General features: G+C 38.1%; 2 protein-coding genes across 4 annotated transcripts in view; one reads left to right on the top strand and one right to left on the bottom strand.

Annotated features, from left to right (window-relative positions):
- LOC117992995 (GAS2-like protein 3) overlaps positions 1–5,095 on the top strand; it is a 101,546-nt gene extending 96,451 nt beyond the window's left edge. For all 3 annotated transcript variants that reach the window (XM_069506131.1, XM_069506130.1, XM_034980738.2), the window contains 2 exons: positions 84–212; positions 569–5,095. In XM_069506131.1, the coding sequence (XP_069362232.1) occupies positions 84–212; positions 569–1,684 (1,245 nt within the window). In that variant the 3' untranslated portion in view covers positions 1,685–5,095. The remainder of the gene's footprint in view (positions 1–83; positions 213–568) is intronic.
- A 2,457-nt stretch (positions 5,096–7,552) lies between these two features.
- On the bottom strand, positions 7,553–23,168 carry Septin2 (septin 2). Its single transcript, XM_069506134.1, has 9 exons — positions 23,094–23,168; positions 22,604–22,721; positions 21,123–21,265; positions 20,381–20,567; positions 17,274–17,392; positions 16,393–16,585; positions 15,673–15,836; positions 14,133–14,270; positions 7,553–13,769 (listed from the first exon to the last, which is right to left on the bottom strand). Exons 1-9 carry the CDS (start codon positions 23,121–23,123, stop codon positions 13,602–13,604), a joined length of 1,260 nt encoding a protein of 419 aa, XP_069362235.1. The 5' UTR covers positions 23,124–23,168; the 3' UTR covers positions 7,553–13,601.
- Positions 23,169–23,472: the final 304 nt, after the last annotated feature.

The raw sequence follows: 23,472 nt of genomic DNA, 5'->3' as shown, positions 1-23,472 counted from the left end.
ATATCGTCGGTCCATCATGCTGGAGGGCGTCCCACACTACGCTTGCTTAAACGCTTATCATCAAAGTTGTCAATGGTTTCCAGGTGCAGCTGGTGACGCGGCTGATGGAGCGCGGCTGCAACTGCAGCTCGGGGAAGTGCTCTAAGCTGCTGAAAGTGAAGAAGGTCGGCGAGGGAAGATACAACATCGCCGGGAGGAATGTGTTCATAAGGGTTAGTACATAACACATATACAAGCTGTTAGCTGTTACTGATACTGTCCGTAGCGTTGTCTCTGTCACTCATTCCTATGTGACGTTTCATCGGTCTCAACGACAGAGACAATGCTCTACGAAACCGCTATCTCTTTCTAAAGATCGGTGTACATTATTTTCTGCCGCGTACTGTACCTATTGCACTGTCGGATGCTTATCTTGCTCACTCATTTGCCCATATGAACGAGCGAGACAGAGTATGTCAAGAGAGAAAATGGAACAGGTCCACCACCTATTCCATTTTCTCGAAGCCTCACCGTATTTTCCTGTAACCTTCAACATTCATCAAGTTAATTAATTTTTTCTCTATTCCAGTTGCTAAAAGGGCGTCACATGATGGTCCGCGTGGGAGGAGGTTGGGACACGCTGGAACACTTTTTGTCTAGACACGAGCCCTGCCAGGTGCGCCTCGTCACGCAGGGCCGCCGGGACGTGCTCCCCGTGACCCTCCCTCCCACCTCCCCGCGCACCTCACCCTCCCCCGCTAGCAGCAAGGGCTCCCTCACTAAAGAGCCCTCCCTAACCGGCAAAACATCTCCTTCACCCGCCAGCAGCAAAAGCTCCCTAAAGGAGTCCATTCCCGGCACTATATCCCCGATAGGAAGCAAAACCTCCTCCATTAGTGGCAAAACTTCCCCAGACCCTAGACTAAATTCAAAATCTCGCAAAACTTCGCTTTCAAATGGAAGAGTATCTCCTTTAGATAGCAAAGCTTCGTCCATAAGCGGAAAAACCTCACCCATAGACTCTGGAGTCAAATTACGCAAGACCAGTGGGAAGACATCTCCCTTACGCACTTCGACACCTACCAAACCAGCACTCAGTAAAAATAGATCAGCATTAACTCTGCCGCTGAAAGAAACCAATGATAAACCCATAACGAGAAGAAAGCAATCTGCACCCTCAAGCTTCAGCACGCCTGGTACACCCACTGGTAGATCGACTCGAACACCGCCGGTAGAGCTACGCAAATCGCTCACTTCAAACGCTTTACTTAATGCTCCTAAGAAATCCAGAAGCATGAGTCTCGCTAACACTCTAGAGAGGAAACCGATCTGTGGCACTGACAGGTTAAACCAAAACGCGAAAAAAAATAAGAGCGCAGTTACCACACCTACCGAACCGATAGCAAGAAAAACACGCAGCCAAAGTCTCGCTTCCACACCAGTTAACGAACCAAAAAAATCTTTAACCAACGGTTACGGTAAGAAGACGCGAAGCATGAGCTTAGCTGCACCTATCGAGTTCGGCAAACCATTACACAAAAGTGCGTCAGTAACCACTACGGGTTTAACTCAAGCGGCTATAGAAGACAGTATCAGAAGGTCTTTAGAAGCCAGTATAGCAGACCACACGTCGCCTAAGAAGCCATTTTTACACATCAAAGCCAAATATAGGAGTCCTCCTCCGAGGGAGGTACCTCCCAGATAATTTCAACGCGGTTAGATTCCTCATTCCACTAGTTTTAAAGTTTGACATTAATATTATTAATGCTAAGATTTGTAAAGTCGATCGCACATCTGTACGCACCGCACGCAATGTGGTTGCTGAAGGATTTTGTTTGCTCTAAACGCTGAATACGCGTTTAGAGCAAACAAAATCCTTCAGAAAGAGGTTTTCTTAGGATAGAAATGCGGTGGGCAGATCCTTCCGCATATTTCATAGTACTGTATTAAAAATGTCGCCAGAACCCGTCGTACGCTTCACAACGCACGTAGTTCTGTATTTATAAATAGAAAAATGCCTTTTTCTGCTGTTTAGGCTACTTGGCTATGATAGAAATCGCATGTATTTGTTTAGTTAAATCATTCGAGGTTGCTCAGGATATAGAGAATTAAAATACTAAAACGGTATTAAGGGGTATTACGGTGCTTTCGATGCGTACTAATGTGCGATCAGTTATCAGTATAAGTCAACGATCTTAATTTCGCGGGTCCAACGCTGTGAAATATTTAGGACCCGATGTAAAAGTTCAATTACTAGACTTTTATAGTTTTTTAGTAGGTACCTAATCATTTAGGCCTGAGTTAATAATTAATATATCTGGAATCTGTCGATAAGTTTCTTAACAGCGTTGTTATTTGTCAAATATTGTATGGTTTTTTGACAAGCTTTAACAACGTTGTAAGTTACTTATCGACAAATTACTAATAGATTCATTGTTATTGTTAGTTTCAGCCGTTAGTTAAGCATTATTTAGATCTCTTAAGCAATCTCGTATTTATCATCAGTTTAGTGTGTAGTCATAATATTATTACAAAGCATTCATCGAATACCCCATCCCAAGCACAATCAATCTGACAAATATCTCGGGATTTTTGCAACGCTTTGTCGATGGAAAAACCCCCGAGGAAGCGTTGTCTCAGTGGTTTTCTCTTGGGCTGCAGGGCTCTTATTCACTTCGACATTCTCCGTAACCCATTCGTAACTGTAATTTCTGAAGTAAAATTTAATATAACAAAGAAGAATTTTAACTGATTCATTCGCATTTTCAGTAGGTATTAAAAAAGATGTTAAGACTCAAACTGCAAATGACATTTACCAGAACATGACCTAACCTATTACACTACCTATCCTAGCATATAGTACCAACTCCATACTTAATAAATATGTCTATAAAATGTTTTTGTACGGAAAGTGCGGCGCGGTTGTAATATGCGAACCGCATTTAAAAATAACAATAAACAATAATAAATGAATGTCGTAGAGAATTAGAACCCAAGGGGGAACTAGTCATAATGAATTTCGTATATAAATTTTATTGTAATTAAGTATAATTAATTAATTGATTATGGTAATGTAATTTAATAATGATGATTAATTTTTAATTCACTTTCAATTTGTAATAATTTGTTCATTTATGTTCGAATAATTTATTTAAGAATTGATTTTTTTCTTTTGTTTATGTTGTGTGTTAGTGCGCGTTCAATAATTGTATTATCTTAAGTTTTGACTACTGAATCTATTTTGAATCTATCTTTTATTTGAATCTAATACTACTATAATGAATGAATATCAAGTTAAATTATTATATTCAAAGACACTTAAGTATCGCTTTCATGCTTAACTATTTAGGTATAATAATTGGATTGTAATAGCGTTGCTTATTTATAACTCGCAGACTAAAGGAAAAAGTTAGACGGTGCCCTCGCAAACTCTCATGTTCATAAATGAAACCATTTGTGTCAGTCTTACTAGGTATTGTATAATTTAATAGTGACTTCCAAGTTCTGTGGACTTGCAAGTGAAAGTCTCAGTTTAAGTTTGGGAAATTGTATGAATTAATTTTGAAGTAGTCTAGTTCAGTGGCAGTATTTCCTCGTTATTAGAAAACTACTCTGAAGGAACGATATTATAATGTTCTGCACGATGTTGCGTAGAAATGAGCGACCCTTGTGTCTATTAAAACTGCCATGCCTACTCGATCGAGATTAGCGCGTTTTGTTTAACTGCTTATAGAAAAGCGTTCTTCGAAATAAATAAATGAAAGACGCATTTCATTTATTGGCGGCATATTTTCTATCTATCATTTTCCTTCAGTCTAAGGATGATATCTATAGAGCACACTCTGACTTAGCTTAGACTTAAGACAGAGTTAATACGAGACAGAGCTATATCTCTCACATAAATCTGTCTCGTTTTAATTCAATCTTAAGTCTGAGCAAAGTCAAAGTGCGCTCTATAGATCTCAGCCTAAGTAAAACCTATCGTAATTTGTAACGAACTGTGGCTTTAGTACACCAGTAACCTCAGCGGTACAAAGTTCTATGTCCATACATCATCTATTTTGGTACAGCATTTGTCGAAAGGATATAAATATTTTTGCACTTAGATAGACAAGCACTAGCTAGACTCCGATTTATTAAATTTTATGTAAAAAATAAGTAACTTAGATGAACAATCTCACACACGATACAATTAATTAACTAATTAAGGTAATATATACAGAACGTGTCACGAAAGTTGAAAAAGACGGTAGTTGGGGGGCTGCTATAGAACTGCAATAAAATCGTTTCTTATTATAGCTAAACGCTCTGAATTTCCTTTTCCCGAAAGACACCCTAAAAATAGGGTTGTCTTGCTGCGTATGGACTTAAACGTTACAAACGCAAAGTCGAAGACAAGAGCTGTTTGATCTTCATGTGGTTGCGGTCAAGTGCAAGCCTTTAAGTACCTAATATTTTATAATTAAAAAAACTTGCGCCGCCTGGATCCAGCTGCACCCTGCGACTCGTACGATGTCGTCTGTCCATAGTGGGAGGTCTGTTAGGTATTTGAGTATTGAGGTCTAAAAATGCTATCCTTTTACACTGTTGCACTGACTTAGACCTGCGGAAAAGGAAAGTATTAGGTAAATCTACTCATTTGATACATACCTACAAAACATTTTCGCCTGGTGATCTGTGACTTTGACTTTATTTAGAAACGAGACAAAATTCTGGCGCTGACAAATTGCAGTCTCGTTTTAACTGAAACTACAGTCTGAGCAAAGTCAAAGTGCGCTCTATAGATCTTACCCTTAGAATAAGGCAGAGCTATACCAAGGGAAGGCCGTATGCTTTTGCTTCGGACTCGTAGGTACCTCAACTTAATGACTTTTTTCGCCCAGTTCAGCTTTCGTGACACGAACACCATTGAAACCTGTTGTGATAATTAAAAACAATTGATGGTATAATATTGACGTGGGCCTTTATGAAAATATCCAGAACTTCCAACCAGTGTGAACTGAGCTTAACTTAGGCTAGTGATATACAATCATGCTGCCGAACGATCGTACTACAATATTGTGCCAACAGTTTTAATATTATGTAAGTTTGAAATAAACTTTTTGATATCATTGCATTCTGTTGTTTTACTATTAATTATTATCATTAGAGCGGCCGCACACGGGTGGCTTAAAGAGGGACAGTTGTCAGTTACCGTCACTAAATAGCGCTAAAATTACCAAGACATTTTTTTAAACTGTTCGTGTGTGCCCGCCCTCCATTATAAGCATCATTGCCACTGTACACATCATCGTATCAGCAAATTCACTGGAGAAAACAAAACGTAGGTATTGAACTGCTTCTCTAAGTAGATAAGTACTTAATAAGCTTAACAAAAATTACACTGGCAATTACTTTAGTCTCACGTAGTAAGTACTATTACAACGGTTATATCTAAACGTTACCTAAACATAAATTCTTGTTAAAAATAACTCAAATACCTAGGAATAAAAACTACAAAACGGAGGCCAAATGCCAACAAACAGAAATAGGTAAGTACTTAAGTACCTACATATACTATTGGTATCAGTTAGAAAGAGTTCTAAGATACGAAAATGGCGACAGGTCGAGATGGCAATCGGGGAGAGAACACCCCACACACCCGCACATCCCCCGCGCTAACCCAGTGCGGGCGGAGCGCGGATGACGTGCGGTTGTGCTTAGTGGATGCGGGGAGATCCCCGCCTCATACCCCGGTTGCTATCTTGACCTGCTGCTGACTATACCTACCTACTTTTTTATTTCATCGTCATCTCAACCTAACGGTCGGCCCGCGGCACGGACTCGGGTCTCCTCTCAGAATGAGAAAGTCCACTATTCTGTTTAAGTGCGGATCGGCAGACTTCACACACTCTTGAGAACAATATGAACTCAGAGATGCAGATTTCCTCACAATATTTTCCTTAACCGTTGAAGCACGTGGTATTAAATTGAAACCCACATAACTTCAAAAAGTTAGCGGTACCCCCGAATAGGCCGAAGGTATTATGCACACAGCTCCAAAAAGTTTAAAAGTGCGTGTCTGGAATTGAACCCAGACCACCCGAATAGGCAGAAGTCTTAACCACTAGACTACCGCCGCTACTCACCGTCCTTTTTTGCACTGCACGCCGGAGGTCAACTAAGCCATCAATCACAGTCATGTTGGTTCTGTGTTATATCAACAGTGTCGCAAAGTGGTCTTCACGCCCGCCCCCGTGCCGGTGCCGATGCGCGCGTCGGTGACGCCGCACAAGCGCCGCTACACCTACTACAACAAGATGTTCAAACCCATCATCTATTCGCTGCCCCAACCGCTCTCTGTTTCTCTAGTATAGATATCAGCTGTTATACAAATGACGTCAGGTAAAAAGACCTCTAGACGACAGTCATGGATGATGACGGGACCAATCGCACAGGGAACCTCACCGTCTCGTGCCACCAAATAATAATAACCCGCAGCTAGGAAGTGGAAAGTTAGAGGTTTACACCGACAGGGTTCTTTTTCTTGACGTCAACTGTTCATAAATAAACTTCAACCAGAAGGTTTTGTAGATTCCTTCCGACATCAATGACTGGGCTGACTCATTTGTGAAGGGAAATTGAGCAGTTCTTTTGATAACGTGAAATCACGCCATCTTTCAATAATCAGTTTGGTCCAAAACGTGTCCACTCCGCTCCGCTTCAGTGGAAACGCAGCTAAGAGCGGCCTTATCCCAACACTACCGGCTACCGTGGACAACGTACACGAACGTTGTCAACTGCTAGAGCGGTATTGTGTATGAGAATGATAGAGTACTTAGTTCTCAGCTTGAAGCGATTGGTCATGACTACCTTCAAGGTGTATACACACCTTGAAGGTAGTCACGACCAATCGTTCGTGGCCGTTCTAAGATACGATTAGACTACGATGACGACGAATCGATACGGGTTAGACTAGTCAACCCAAATTTTTCGACTTTTCCGCTAATGAATTTTTAATTAATCCCTAGTAATGCGTTAACTTTTAGAAAAAAAGCAACTATACATTTCCTCGTGTTTTGGAGTCTTGTTCTAGGACCCATACAGAGGGTAGGTGTGACTCAACGGGTTTTTTTTCCCGTTGAGTCACACCTACATATTGCGTGTGTAACAAGTGTCGCCTGAATGTGCACTATTCCGGGATGCTGAATTGGGATACAAAATAGATAGGTCGTTTTAACGTAGGTAAGTATATAGTTCGCAACAGGTCGAGATTGCCATCGGGATGGAGACACCCTGCACACCCATACAGCCCCTGCGCTAACCCGGGTGTGCGGGGCGTCCCTCGCTTCATACCCCGATTGCCATCTCGACCTGTAGCGTACTATACCTACCTCTCTATTTTGTATTTTTTAAGTGAAAAAGAAATTTAGACGAGGTAAAATGTGTGTAGGTACCCGAATTGGGTAAAAAGTGTGTGAAATTTTTCAACATTTACCTTATCTATTTCTCTTCTAGGACCCATTTGTTTTGTTTACCTAAAGTTTCGACCCTGTCTGAGTAAATCTAATTTTGAGGTAAAAGAAATAAAACATTTTTCTATTTATTATTAATTTATTTGATTACCTATAAAATAATACAAAATAATTATAATAAGTAATACTAAGAAGTATAAAGTGATACAACCGAAAGGAATGATTATTTAATTTAAATGCAAGGATTCTTTACACACGTAAGCACTCTCAATGTAAATATAACTTTATTACTACAAATAAAAACAATATATTATATTTTATTATATGTAGAGAGCGCAAGTTTTCATAAATGTTGTATATTAAAAATATTTTGTAAGCTTTTAACTTTTAACAGTTTATTAAAAAACTCAGTTGTTAGGGCTTCTGTACACAAATTTTTGAGTGAAAAGAATAGTCTGGAGTTGACAATTATTCATTTGGAGTACTAGAGACCAAAGGTCTGTGTAACTTATCAAATTATCTAACGCGACATATGCGTTGCCGTAAATCTGTCATTTCGTATGGATGGGAAAACGTCGTGATTATATTCATACAACTTTGTTAGATTGTGTTACCTAACGGCAGCTACGCACTCCGTGAAAACACGTTTCTTTTTGTTTTGTATGGGAGCTTATGACATATTATATCGTAAATAAAATCGCTATGTATCTAGAATGCTAAATCTATAGCTATGTATCGCTGGTATTCTCACGGATGATGACGGAAGTGCAGTGCGTAATCGCCGTAACTTTGATGTCACGTTTTTTAATTTGAAAACGATCTATGGATCGTACTTTGACTTGACTCAGACTTACTTAGGGTGATATTCATAGAGCTTACTTTGACTTTACTTACAAAAAACTGAACTGAGTAGGTACCTATACCTACTATGCTAAATTTTCGTAAGACCAGCACTGGTGGAAACCGAAGCGCTGCGCTGTCATGCTCCGATCAGAACAAACAGTTCTGAAGTTCTTGTTCAATAAAGTCAAGTCTTCCGTTTATTAACATATTCGTCGAGCAAGATTTTAGTATAGACGCTAGCTCTTGTCTAAACAGGTCCAGTTTTTCTTTAATAAATGCGTTTATCAACAAAAAATTTGTATGAACTCCATGCTTAAAGATAATATAATTTCAAAGTCAAATTATTACATTATATTTCCCGAAAATATTTAATTAATTATAATTGAATTAATAAAAATTGAAAATTTATTATTTCACTTTGAAACCAAGAGTATTTCGCCAGCCATAAGTCTGTGCAAAGTACGCTCTAAAGATCTCAGCCGCATAACTACTTAATTCTGACATAAATCTGTCTCGTTTCAACTCGAAGGTTGAGATCCATAGAGCGCACTTTTACTTAGCTCAGACTTAAGACACTGTTAAAACGAGATAGAGCTATATCGCTGACATAAATCTATCTCGTTTTAACTGAATCTCAAGTCTGAGCAAAGTCAAAGGGCGCTCTACAGATCTCAACTTCTTCCAGTAGCGCCTCAGAGTTTTATGAAAATCAGCTTTTTTTAAATTCATATTTATGTTTCTTGCCATGATTGTTTTTTACTTGATACTTTATTTATTTCAGTTATAATTAATATCTATCTAATCAACACTACCTTTATATAAGGCAGTAATGTATTTTTATGCGTAAAGCAAAGTTTATGCTTAATAAACTATTAAAACATAACTGTCGTGTTTTATTTATAATCAGCCACTTTACTAAAAGTATTTGACAGATTTTATTTTATGAATATTTTGAAATAACATAGATGTTTAGTTATTTTACGTGAAGAATCTTATAAAGACATCAATAAAAAGACGTTAATACAATAAATCTTATTAAATAGTAAATCAGAAGTGTGGTGCAAAGGTTTAGTAAGTGCTTAGGACATTGAACGACCAAAGCACAGAAACCGCGTTTCTACCAATTTTCATTCGAAAATAAGCCACAAAAATGTCTGTTAAGCTAGCGCAAATCGCATCTGGCTCACGATTGGTGCGTATTGATGCGACACTGGCCGCTGCCGTGATTCGCCGAGTCAAAGATAGTTGCGGAAATACAACCGTATGGAAGATGCGTAGAGATTTGGTTAGGCTTTATGATATATTTCTGTATTTTGTCGTTCATTGGCTTAGGCCTGAATTCCTAGTACGCCGATGTCGATCGCACATTAAGCTTTGTACAGTGGCATTGCCCGCGTCAGTGTAGTACTTTACATATAAGCTACGTACCATTTACGTAGCTTTGACCATTGACTATTCCATCAATCAAGCCTTCAATAATGACTGCATTATTGAAGGCTTGATTGACTGAATAGTCAATAGTTAAAGCCTCAAGAATGCGAATTGAACGATATTATACTTGTACCAACTTAATGGTAAAAACGTACTTTTTTCAATTTCGTTTTGCCTAAAAAAGATATATGTATATTAATGCGATTTATTGCAATAGTATTTTTAGATCCAGTATTGAAAGGAAATACTTATAATATAAGATTAAATAAACCTACGGGTTAATACATAAATAAATTTTGGTATAAAACTTTTAAATAACTTACGTATGGCTAATTGCGTAACTAAAAACTAAAATATCTGTGCAGTGTACAGATTACCTTACGCCCACACACTGAAACAATTAATTATAAAGTACACCTTAAATATTTAAGGGATGATTCTTATTCATGTGTGTGTACGATACAGTGAGGTAAACCTAAAAAAACTCGAAATTTAAGGTGTACTTAGTAAGCGTTTCGGGGATGAATATCAGTACAAGGTGGTTACAATTTGTTTGATTATAAAATATCGGTGTTATCGTAAATTGCATTAGTTTTATTATTTCAACTTTAACACAAATATATTTTGAATCCAGAGGGCGTTTGTGCACTGATCCGTGAAATTACGGATTCCGTGAAAATACGAATCGAATGAGTACGTATTTTTTGACGACCACTTCGGAGAATCACGGATACGGACCGAATACAGATGAGTGCACAAACGCCCTTAGGGAGACTGTTCACTATGTAGAATCTTGATTCAAAAATTACCATAACTTTTGACAGAAATCAAATTTTTACTTGAATTTTCCAGTTTAATTCCAGATCTGAAACCTTATAATTTATCGACATTAAAAAGTTACTTAATACCACAGATCTACATCGTGAACGGTTGCCTTTAGGTACAGTAGAAAAAGTAGTAAAACGCTTCGAGGTGACACTGGTAGCAAAAAAATGATTCTTGTTGCAAATGGTAGGTAATAAACTCCAAATCAACATACTAAAAATATATTCTATCCGGTACTCAAAATGACTGTTTTATCCGTTCTTTCCGATCTTGAAAGAAATGAAAATCTTGAGTTACCATTTTTCTTTGACTTCGAATAACATAATATTATTATGAAGTCATCAGAAAAGTTAGGAAGAATCAGTTTCGAAAAAAATCTACCATTTACAACAAAAAATCATGCTGCAATTAGTTCCACGTGAAATACTATTTCTACTGTACTATTTAAAACCAAGGAGCATACTTTATCGTAAGCACTACATTTATTATGTTCCCTAGTTATAACTTATAACGCTTTAGTTTTCAGGTATGAATTCATTTCCAGGCTTTCATTAACTCATTCAAACATCCAATTGATTAAATCCTATGAACAAAAATCAGACTTTTTGGAGCAATATATGGCTAAACATGTCTATTGATATTTCATTTAGTATCGATTTAAAATTTAGTTTGTTAAAGAGGTATTCTGTAAATAACTTACAGAGTTATGACCGGTCCATAAATATCCCGATATTCATAACATCAACAATTATGATCTAACGCTATGGAGACTAAGTGTGAAATCTATGGAGTGCACTTTGAATTTGCTCAGACCTAAGATTGAGTTAAAACGAGACAGATTTATGTGAGAGATATAGCTTTATCTCGTTTTAACTCTGTCTAAAGTCTAAGCTAAGTCAGAGTGTGCTCTATAGCTGATATTGTTCCGTACTTTTGATATATTTATAATCATAGCACAAACCAGCGTCTTTTCCAAATTCGTAGACTTAATTTTATTACAATCGGTCGGGGTTTACTTATGTGGCCGCTTACTAAAACGGCAACACTACAGCTGGCAGTCGAACTCGAAGTTGACACATACCGCGAACGATCCGCGAGAACGCGTGACACACATCAAAACACAAGCCTCTAACGGCTATCATCAAAAAAAAGCAAAACTTTAGACGCGAAGTTCATCAACCTTCGACCAGATCATCAATCCTGGACCTTACCAGCGCATCTTGGGGGCCCCCATCATCGGAGCGCGTTCCCGGATCCGGTAAGTGACTGCATTATAAACACTGACCGTCCATTAGCTTTTCTTCTAAACAGATATCATCCTTAGACTGAAGGAAAATGATACTTGCCCACTTGCCCACGTGCACAAACCGTGCACACAACGCGCATCGAACATCTACGGACGTGTGTCACTGTCTCTGACGCACGTGTCGTACATGTCATGAAAGCATTTATGATGTTTTTACCTCATGAGTTTTTTGGAGTCCGAAAACTCATGAATATGTTCATGCTGTGAGTTGTACAATATGCATGCGAATCGCTCGCAAACCACTCATGGATACGTCCACAGGATGTTCTGGTGAGCACGGTTCTTGCGCGTGCGCAAGTGTGGACCTACCTTTAGTACGTTGTTCTAAGCAGCTCTGCCGTTTCATGCGATACACAAATAAGAATGAATTTCACATAATACCTCTATAACAGCAAAATGTCACTTGACGAAATATTTTTTTTTCTCTCTATAGCCTCTCTCGAAAAATAACGAGTCCCTACTTATAATTTTGAACTGATATTGATAACTGGGCCTTTAGGCGTATACTGTAGGTAAATATAGTTCATGATACTGTCACAAATCCGTTCAATGATTAACAGTTTTAACGAAATCGAAAAAAATTGGTTACTGACCGACAATGAATTAAAAAATAAAATGTATATAATATAAAAAAAATCGGTCCAGAAACCTCGAAAAATCGATGTACATAAGTACAGAAAAAAACGGGCCGAATTGAGAACTACCTCCTTTTTGAAAGTAGGTTAAAAACTGGCTCTAACCAAATCGGTTTCACTCATCAAACGCACGCTGCCCGCTGTAGCCTGCCGCCTGTCTAGTGATCGACCAAGACACAAGTAACTCGCTTATATATAAACAAATTATTAATTGTCTCGTTAATTTGATTTTAACTCATATTAACCGAAAATTTCGCTCGATAGAATAGATAGAATCGAAAATGTAAAAAAAAAATTGCTTTCTCACTAACCGTTAACATAACGATATCAAACGGTTAATATAACAATAACCGAAAGCGTTTAACGTCTAAGTAGGACTTTAATCACTTTGTTTATATGTAACTCCAACTCAAGTTCGTCCATGTATTTACAGCCAGCAAAGTTGCAAAATTAAAATAGGTGTTACCGAATTTTCGACTTAAGTATATAGATCTAATTTACTTTGTGTTTCGACGCCCGAATTTAATATTGCTGAGATGTAAAATCTCATACCAAACTTACTGGCTGGTATGCCATAAGGCCCAAGTTAGTTTAGTCAGAGTTCTGCCTCATTAGTGCGTTGCGTTGCGTTGTGTCATCACTGCGTCGTTTTCCATATATTTTAAACTAGCTGATGCCCGCGACTTCGTCCGCGTGGAATTAGGTTATTAAAAATCCCGTGGGAACTCTTTTGATTTTCCGGGATAAAAAGTAGCCTATGTCCCTCTCCTGTCGCCCTACCGCGGTTGTTTGACAGCTACAATGTCACCATCGCAATCATCTCTGATTGGTTAATGCTCGCTCACTATTGGCCACAATGCATTGTTGCAACAAGAATCGCACAAATTGAGCCAATCAGAACAATTGAGATTGTAATAATGCTTGATGCAGGTTTTAGACAATCGCCCTACAGGTCTTTATCTATACCCATGCAAAAAATCACGTCAATCCGTTGCACCTTTGCGACGTGATTGAAGGACAAACACACTTTGGCATTTTGTTGACATGCCACATTAAAGCGTTGCGTCCGTTGCGACGACGCAACGCAACGCACTGATGAGGCATCGCCCTTACCGGTAGGTAGGTGCGTTACTTCTTCTTGCTCTTCCCCAGCGTAAGTGTGTGGTGGCCTTGCACGGTCTGCTGCTTGCGCCGGTTGAACTCTATGGTGTCATCTTCTATCTTCTTGCGCAAGTCCTCTAGACGCTTCTTCTCTTCCGTGTGGTCTTTCTTCAGCTTTTCGAATTTAGTGTGCAACTGAAACGAAAAAAGAACTTATGAAATTAAAGTCAATCTTCCATAGCATTGTATGCTAATAGGCAGAATTTGGCTGTACCTTTTTGTTTTTGTAACATCTCCACTGTTTACCCATATTCTCAATAAAGTCAAGTCAAGTCAAGTCAAGTCAAGTCAAATGATTTATTCAAAATAGGTAATAAATTACTCTTATTGATTGTCTGGTATAGTGTTAGACATTTGTGTAAAGAAATTTGAATTAAAAAAAAAAATAACCTTGTGTAAAGGTAAGTCTACAATTGACTGTCGAATTACTTATTACTTGGACTGAAAATGCGCCGACTAGCTATGGTACGATTGCGGTTAATTTATGATAGATCGTACCTCTTTCTCTGCCTCCTTGAGCTCAGCCTCCTTCTCTTTCACACGCTGCACAAACATCTGCTTCATCTCGTCCTCCTTCTGCTGCAGCTGCAACAGGTGCGCGCTGCGCTTCTGCTCGAACGTTTGTTGGAACGATACCTGCAAAATACGTGCACACCTTTGTAACATTGTTGTCTTACGACCATACTGTTCCAAGTCACCGATATATTGCTATGTTCATCGTAAACATTTCTTCAGATCGAAGGATACACCCTTAAAGTTTAAAAAATTGTTAAGTTTAAAGGAGTCTGGCAGAGGGTTGCCACCATAATAAGTGTCTGGCAATGAATGGCGAGATTTCTAATAATATTCCGAAGAAAATATTAAAAAAAATTGTTTGAAATTGAAATTGGGTTTGAAATTTGTGTAGTCCACGCGGACGAAGTCGCGAGCATAATAATAATAATAAAGCCTTTATTACTGAAAATATAAATTTACAATGTTGGATTGTGTAATTGATACAGACATACATTACAAACATGTTTCTATACAAGAATTTTTTTAGCTTATAATTACAGTAAACAAGTAGGTACCTATATACTTAATACTTTTTCCGTTTTTTTTATTTTAATAAACCCATTTATTACTTACTACAACAATAACATAAAGATTAAAAAAAAATGATATTAAATTGCAATTATTTGGGTAATATTTGAAAAAACAGTTTTTAAATGGAAAAGCTCATACACTGTATACACTACACACCACTATACTACAGCAACTTTTGTTATCAATAATAATCGTTGCACTAATTTACAATTTAAATTTTTTCATTTTTGATAGATTACAATATTATCTTGTTTTAATTTGCTTATAATATTTTGAAAAATCACAATATATAAGATATAACACAATAGATATCACAAGAAATTAGCTATTTATGTAGGTACATATAGGTACACATGCACAGTCGCGAGCATAAGCTAGTCTAAATATATGTAAAGAAAATACGTTCCTATTTTCTTAGTCATTCAGGACTGTCATTTGTCAGCGAGTTGTATTATTAATCTGTTTTGAAAGGACGAGGATTTTGACAAGATGGGAGGTTAGAATTTTGGGATTACGTGAAAAGATTAATTAATAAAAAGAATCAAAATTTACTAATAAGGATAACAGCTTAACTATTTAAAGTATAAACTTTAATGTCGTTTCTTGTATTTCAGGTGTGTGTTATTGTGATGTTAAGTATAAGTGTGTAAAAAACTATAAAAAGTAACAAAATAAATCTTGTATTTCAGAGCAACACATTATCGTTTTAATAAGCTGATCCAAAATACCTTATATATATAAAAGGAAAAGGTGACTGACTGACTGATCTATCAACGCACAGCTCAAACTACTGGACGGATCGGGCTGAGGCATGCAGATAGCTAATACGACGTAGGCATCCGCTAAGAAAGGATTTTTGAAAATTCAACCCCTAAGGGGGATGAAATAGGGGTTTGAAATTTGTGTAGGCCACGCGGACGACATCGCGGGCATAAGCTAGTTATGTACATACCGGCTTATTGTCAGCGTCGACGTCAGAGAAGCCCATCTGGGCGAGTCTCCGGCGGCGGTACAGCTCGTAGTGCCGCGCGTGCGTCTTCTCGCGCATGTCCTCCATGTTGGTGCGAATCAGCATCTCACGCAGCTTGACGAAGTCGCAGTGAGATTCGTTCTCCACTGAAACAACAACCAAAAATATCATAAAACAAGTCAACAGCTGCGAATTTCCTTATTTAAGACGCTAGAACCAAGCATAAAATGTAAGTAGAAAAAATTTATTCACTGTAGTATATCGAGAAAAAGATGGTGAATCGCAATAATTAATAGACCAATAAACGATCGAGTGCGAGTAGGACTCGTACACGAAGGGTTCCGTAGTCCGTACCATTGTACAAGAAATAACACTTTTTAATTTATTTTGTGATGAAATTATTCACGGTTTCTAAATTTTCCCCTTCACTTATGCTATAAGATATTGCTACCTGTCTTTCATGATCCTGGGTCAACGGGAAGTACCCTATAGGTTTGATTCCCTTGACGAGTCTTGAGTGACACTTCAGACAGACAGACTGACAATGAAGTGAACCTATAGGGGTTCCTTTTTCTCTGGATATATGGAATCCAGGGAAAACCCAGGGAAAGTTTGCAAAAGCGCAGCAAGCGAGAATTTTTTAATTGATTTGTCTGAATTGTTCTATTCATCCCGTAGTTTGGTGTGGATACACCAACTCACCCTGTACAGTTCCCCAGGGGTACTGGCGCGCGCGCACAGTCTTGTTGCCGATCTTCACGAAGTCCGTGCTGCCCACCACTGCGAAGGGGATGTGGGAGTTCATAGTGCCGTTCACCTCCGACACTGACTCGTCGTCTACCGGGAACTGGTAGATTTCCACGCCGTTCATTTGCAGCTCTTGCATTATTTTGGACTGGAAAATAAAGCATATGCTATGAATAAAAATTGTAGTACCTAAATAAATAAAAATAATATTGATAATATATTTTTTTTAAAGGTTTTCTATCAAATCGAATAGCAATCTGGTACTGTTGTTTTTGTTTTTCTTATATTATTATTATAAGAAATACAATCGCTGATACCCGCGACTTCGTACGCGTGGATTTAGGTTTTTAAAAATCCCGTGGAAACTCTTTGATTTTCCGTGATAAAAAGTAGCCTATGTCACTCCCCAGGTCTTAAACTATACCAATGCAAAAAATCACGTCGATCCGTTGCATCGTTGCGACGTGATTGAAGGACAAACCAACAAACAAACACACTCTAGCATTTATCTATATATATAAAAGGAGAAGGTGACTGACTGACTGACTGACTGACTGACTGACTGACTGACTGATCTATCAACGCACAGCTCAAACTACTGGACGGATCGGGCTGAAATTTGGCATGCAGATAGCTATTATGACGTAGGCATCCGCTAAGAAAGGATTTTTGAAAATTCAACTCCTAAGGGGGTTAAATAGGGGTTTGAAATTTTGTAGTCCACGCGGACGAAGTCGCGAGCATAAGCTAGTAATAATATATGGGTAGTGATAATCAAAGTCATAGGTGCTGTAAAACAATAAGGTCTTGATCATGGTAATTCTGTTAAGATATACCTTAAACTTCTGCAGCTCAGTCTTGGAGATGGTGTCGGCCTTGGCAATGATGGGGATGATGTTGACCTTGGTGTCCAGCTTCTTCATGCACACCAGGTCGATGGACTTCAGCCCGTGTCCTGCGGATAGACAGTACGAGAATGAGAAAGTGTGCTAGGAACTTCACAATCTTGTTCCTCCTTCACTGTTCTACTACATCTACCACAGAACACCCAGAAACCGTAAATGTTGGAATCCTTAACTAGTAGACATCCATTTTACTTGTACAACCCTTTTTACACAACTGTCGAAAAAAAGGAGTTGAATGTTTTCAGATTTCATGTATGTATTCATGTGGGTTTCTTTATCCCACCGTAACTTCTAAATGCCTGAACAGATTTGAATGTATGGGGTATCGTTAGAATCCTGACATTATCCAGTGACAAGCAATAAATTTTTTGAAAATAATTAAATATGGTAGGACCGCCCCCGCGTTTTTTAATTATTTCCTGTTGTTCAAAGTTTCTGATACAAACCGTTCCTTGTATTATATTTTTGGGCGGAAAGTACAGTTAGATAAAGTTTATGACGTACTAGATGATGCCCGCGACTTGGTCCGCGTGGATTTAGGTTTTCCTAAAATCCCATGGGAACTCTTTGATTTTTCGGGATAAAAGGCAGCCTATGTCCTTGTTCCCGGGATGTACGCTAACTCTGTACCAAATTTCATCAAGAGCGGTTTAATTGTTGAGCCGTGAAAAGCTAGCAGACAGACAGACAGACACACTTTCACATTTAAAATATTAGTATGGATATTTCTATACTCTAGAATGCTAACGAAGTTTCTACAACTTTAAAAATATGAAAGAGAACAATATTTATAAATAGAGCTCTAATCCCTTGCACTATCGATCAAACCATATAAATGCATGTCGTGTAAGGTAGGTACCTGTTTAGTTTACATGATGTCAAGGTTAGTATAAAAAATTAATATTGGAAAGAACGATTTCTATGTTATAGGTTGTCTTATGAAATCTAGTGATCAGTGTGGTAAGAGGTTTGACCTGGATTTCATTGGGAAATGGGACATGTTCCGTTAGGTCATCGGAACGTATAAAACTTAAGATATCAAAATAGATTTGTTAATACTGTTCGCATAATATACAGTTCACAGTAATATAAAAGTTATATTATATTGAAAAAATTATTACATCGCTCAATATTTATCGTAATTTGTATCGCGATCCATATTAATCAATCATGGTTCCTTCGTCTTCAATATTATAGAAATGGAAAAAGAAAAAGCTGACTGACCCACAGACTGATCTATCAACGCACAGCTCAAACTACTGGACGGATCAGGCTGAAATTTTGCATGCAGATAGCTATTATGACGTAGACATCCACTAAAAAGGATTTTCGAACCCTTATAGGGGTTTGATACGTGTGTAGTCCACGCGGATGAAGTCGCGGGCTTGTAGACAGAAAAGTTATATATTTAGACATTTAAGTACCTACGGCGGCGCCGTAAAACTAGCTCTGTTCAAAATAGGTCCTTATCGCAAGGAGCGGACTACATTCGCGAAGTAAAAGTGTTATGAACCGTTATCGGTAACGACTTAAGGGACCTTACAATCTTGTATGCTTTTAATATGGTAAAGATTTATTTTCGTTTGTTTGGAAACTCGATTTTCAAGCGAAGCTTCTTAACACATGTTTAGGGTGGTAACCCAAGTAATAGAAAAAGTGCACAAATACACAACCTCATACGCCAAACGCATAATATGGCCCTACGGGTGAAAATCGTAATTGGGTATTTGACTACATCAAAAATAAATTATTTTTCAGTGATTATTAAATAGAGGGTCTTCCAAAATACGTAAAATCCACGTCCTTTATTGGTTTTAAGTGTAATAACCATTTTAAATTATCGATTAAACTAAAAAACACGTCAAATGATCGTGACGTCACACACCGGTATTTCATAGAATCTCGCATACTAAGCGCGCGTTTTGACGTTTGATAAAAAGTTACTGATTTGACTAGTTGTCAAATACCGTATTGTCACACATGCTGCGATGAAACAGGATGAAACACACTACACATCTCTGGAGTGGCTGTCGGCTTAGAGTTTTTTTTAATCGATGGGCAAAAGTTTGATTGCGATCTTACCTGATGATAAATGACGATGCCATCTATGATGGAAGCGCTAAAGCCAACCCCTAAATTACCTTTTTGTCGGTAACTAGCCGAGGACGTAACTTGACTACCAGACAAGATCTGTGGCCCTACCGCGGTTGTTTGACAGCTACAATGTCACGATCGCAATCATCTCTGATTGGTTAATGCTCGCTCACTATTGGCTACAATGCATTGTTGCAACAAGAATCGCACAAATTCAGCCAATCAGAACAATTGAGATTGTAATAATGATTGATGCAGGTTTTAGACAATCGCCCTACTGGGTCATGTACAAATGAATGATTGCTAAATTACTCCAGCTTCTGGCTCGGGTACTTAATTTCAAATTAAACTCACAGCACATAAACCTACCCCAGTGATGTCGGTTGTACTATTTATAGGTCTTATGTTAAGTAGCCTATATGAAACATAATATTGCATTATGGTCATCGTATGTAGCCCGCGCGCGATCTGAATACGTCAGTCAGTACCGATAGTAATCGAATGTCAAGGACAGACGTAAAATATTTAAATATTCTATGAACCATTGAGTCAGTGTTCCACTGAACTAGAAAGCTAACATTTTTTTCTACTGTGTCACTTTGCTACCACACGTGTAAAATAAAACTTTAAATCACATGATTTTCATAAAAACAGCTTATAATCTTTAAACATCTGAATAGGTTTTCATCACACGCACCTAAGAACTATCCCGTTAATTATCCTTGAATGGAAACAACACATTGTGTGGACAACATAAATTTCAATCCCCTATTTTACTCCCTTAGGGGTTGAATTTTCAAAAATCCCTTAGCGGATACCTATGTCATAATAGCGCATGCCAAATTTCAGCGCAATCCGACCAGCAGTTTCAGCTGTGTGTCGATAGATCAGTCAGTGAGTCACTTTTTCCTTTTATAAATTTAGATTAGATGGATTACACTTACCAGTAGGACATATGAAGTACAGACAGACATGCAGGCGGCTATCATGATACGCAGGTAAAGAACGCTTGATCTTCAGCTCTTCTTGGAGATAGGCTTCAAACTGGGCGTCAATGTAGTCTACCACAGCTTTGAAGCTGTCTTCCTTATTGACTTGGTCTCCGTACCCTACTGTATCGCAGATTGTTAGCTGGAAATGTTATGATTAAATTGTAAGGGATTCTCAATTCAATTATGTTTTAGTGGCACACAGAATATTTATTGCGGTAGAATGTCACGATCACAATCAACACTGATTGGTTGTCGCTTGCTCACTATTGGCTACAATGCATTGCAACAAGAATATCATAAATTCAGCCAATCACAAATCGCGATTTTAATAATGTTTGTTGCAGGTTTTTCGGAATCAGCCCACAGTTGTACCAAATGGGTACAATTTAATTTGCCAATGACGTGTGGAAGACACACTAGAAAATGGTCAGTGATAGCTGAGAATTTAGAGCATCTAGCTTGTAATTTAGAGAATTTATAAGTGGCAGGTTTTTTAAGAACATGCATTAATTTATATGGTTAGTTTTTAGCCTGGGACAACATAATACTATACATTTAACTAATAAACTATAAAGTGACCGAATGAAAGTGAATTTTGTTTGTTGAATAATTATATTACACACCCTCTTTCTTAAAATTAAATACTTGACAAGCTTTAATGGTTCTTTAATTATAATTGTGAATACTAAATTACCTTGAGTCTCACATTGCTCTCCTGCAGTTCATAGGTGTGGGCTTTCAACTTGACAGTGGGCAAGTTGTGTGGACTGGGTGAGGACTCAAAGTTGGTGTTGAACAGAGAGTCCATCAGAGTGGACTTACCCAGACCTGTTTCACCTAAACAACCACAGAAACACATTAGGTAAAAGTAGCTTCAATCACTGAGATAAAATTGCATTCATTCCAATTTCTAATAGACTGACGTTCCACTATTAGCTAAAAGTCAAACAGTTGCTAAGCTAAGCAAGAGTATATACATATAGTTGGTGCAAAACTAGTAGGTAGTCTAATGCCTGCCATACACGGACTGCTCGAGCGGTCAGCCAGTGATCAACATACACGGGCCGCTCGAGCAGTCAGAGTCAACAGCTTGAAGCTGCCATCAAGCAGTTAGCTTAACTGCTCAATGGCAGTTTCAAGCTTCAGGCAATTTCAATGCGGGCGGGAAGCGTGCGCGACGTGGAATAAGGAGCGCGGGCGGAGGTTACTGCGCGAGAGCGGTCGACAGCTCGAGCAGTCAGTGTATGCCTGGCGACTGCTTGATCGCCCAACCACCGGAAGCTGTTGCAACTGCTTGAGCGGTTAGTGTATGTATGTACGTAGAAGTCTGTAGTTCAACACGCAGTCGTAGCTTGAAGCAGTCCATCCTGGCTGCTTCAAGCTGTCCATGTATGGCTGGTCTAATGTGAATAAGAGGTGTTGTAGAGGCATGCAACCTCTACCATCATCTCGCCGATGACATTAAGCTGACTGGCAGCTAATAAGAAAACTTCGCAGCTGCCACGCCGAACAATATTTAAACACATTCAAAAATCCGGCTGTTCTTCCTGAGCTCTTTCCCGTCCATACAATCATCACATCAACAATGTTCATATAAAGCTCGGTAGCCAATCATCAATGGAAATAATCCAAAGTAAATATCTTGTTAATGCACAATATAAATGTGAGCAGTGTTTTATTGGAGCAACAACGCTGCCACAGCGTGACTGCATAAATTGTCATGTTGCAATTTCGGATTGGACTACTTGTTTTGCACCAACGGTTACCTACTAATTATTGAACTAGGTAAATATTTTCTGTTCTGTAATTAAGTATATTTGCTACTAGAAAGACAATAAAATAAGGATAACTACTGCCTACATCTATTTAATTTTTTCAATAGCTATGTACTAGTTAGTACACAATTTAGTTGGTAATGTCTATATTTATGTGCTTTTTCCTCTATAACTATTATTGCTATCTCAGAACATTTTTCCTTAACTTAAAACTAAGTCCATTACCTACTGAATTGTTGAATTGGCTACATTAATAACGGCTGCAAATCTTACTAACTCTAAGCAAACTTTCACAAGTAATCAGAACAATAATACTAACAGGCACATTGTATGGAGGAGATAAGTAGGTGTATAATGTATATAATGGATGATTAAAACTTATGATTCACTCATTACTTACCAATGCACAGGATGTTGAATACAAATCCATTTTGAACACTTTTATTCACCAGCTGATCAGGCAGGCTGTCGAACCCGACGTGCCCTGACAGCTTTAGCGTACGCATCAGGGTTTCGACCTAAAATTATTCAATAGGCTTGAGAGAAACGCTGAATTAGAAAGACTTGGACTGTCGAGAACTTTAACACAATATCACCGATCAATTTGTTAATTATTCACAACAACGACACAGATTGTTTGTTTGTTTGTATTTCACTGGTATGAAAGATATTTGCCTTATTCCGTTCGTATTGTAATACTGAACAACTAAATTTATGGAATTTATAAACAATTTCGAAAGAGAACGCCCAGGCCAAAGTAGTTTCAGAAATCAATCATATCAAAAGGTAGAGGCGAGATATTTTTAACACCAACAATGCACATGGCATAAACTAATAAAGTATGGTTTTAAATTCGACTATTTAATAATTTCCTTCATATTAAATCTTACTTTAGTAGGTTCAGCTTCAATCGCCGCCATGTTTCCTTGACAATCTGACTTTGACTATGAAGTTTCTTCGAGTTCAAATGATCCGAATGCGAATCATTTGCACGAATTTCACTTATCAATGTAGCAAACGTTCAAATGTTAGGTAATTTATTAAATACGGTAGAGACGGGTAAGATTGGTATAGCACTAAGATCTAACTGCGGTAATTGTAATGGTAACATTTTGAAAGTTTCTCTGCGTATTGTCCCCAACACTGGGAGGAACGGGAGGTGTGAAAAATCGTCCCCCGCCAGACACCCTGAAACGTTAAAAAATTATTAAACTTTAAATGTGTCTGGCAAGGGGTTGTCTGGTAATGCATGACGTGATTTCTAATACT

The sequence above is a fragment of the Maniola hyperantus genome, chromosome 22 (assembly GCF_902806685.2).
Source record: "Maniola hyperantus chromosome 22, iAphHyp1.2, whole genome shotgun sequence".
Lineage (NCBI taxonomy): Eukaryota > Metazoa > Arthropoda > Insecta > Lepidoptera > Nymphalidae > Maniola > Maniola hyperantus.
Note: the sequence above shows the minus strand (reverse complement) of the source record. Positions and strands in the feature narration are given on the sequence as shown.

What these genes read in the sequence shown, in the direction of transcription:
- Septin2 (XM_069506134.1), bottom strand. Translation starts at nt 23,123, where the DNA reads ATGGCGGCGATTGAAGCTGAACCTACTAAA. An exon ending in GTACTTCATATGTCCTACTG is followed by an intron (nt 17,393 to 20,380) that starts GTAAGTGTAATC and finishes GTCTATCCGCAG; the next exon opens with GACACGGGCTGAAGTCCATC. An exon ending in TCAAGGAGGCAGAGAAAGAG is followed by an intron (nt 13,770 to 14,132) that starts GTACGATCTATC and finishes TTTTCGTTTCAG; the next exon opens with TTGCACACTAAATTCGAAAA.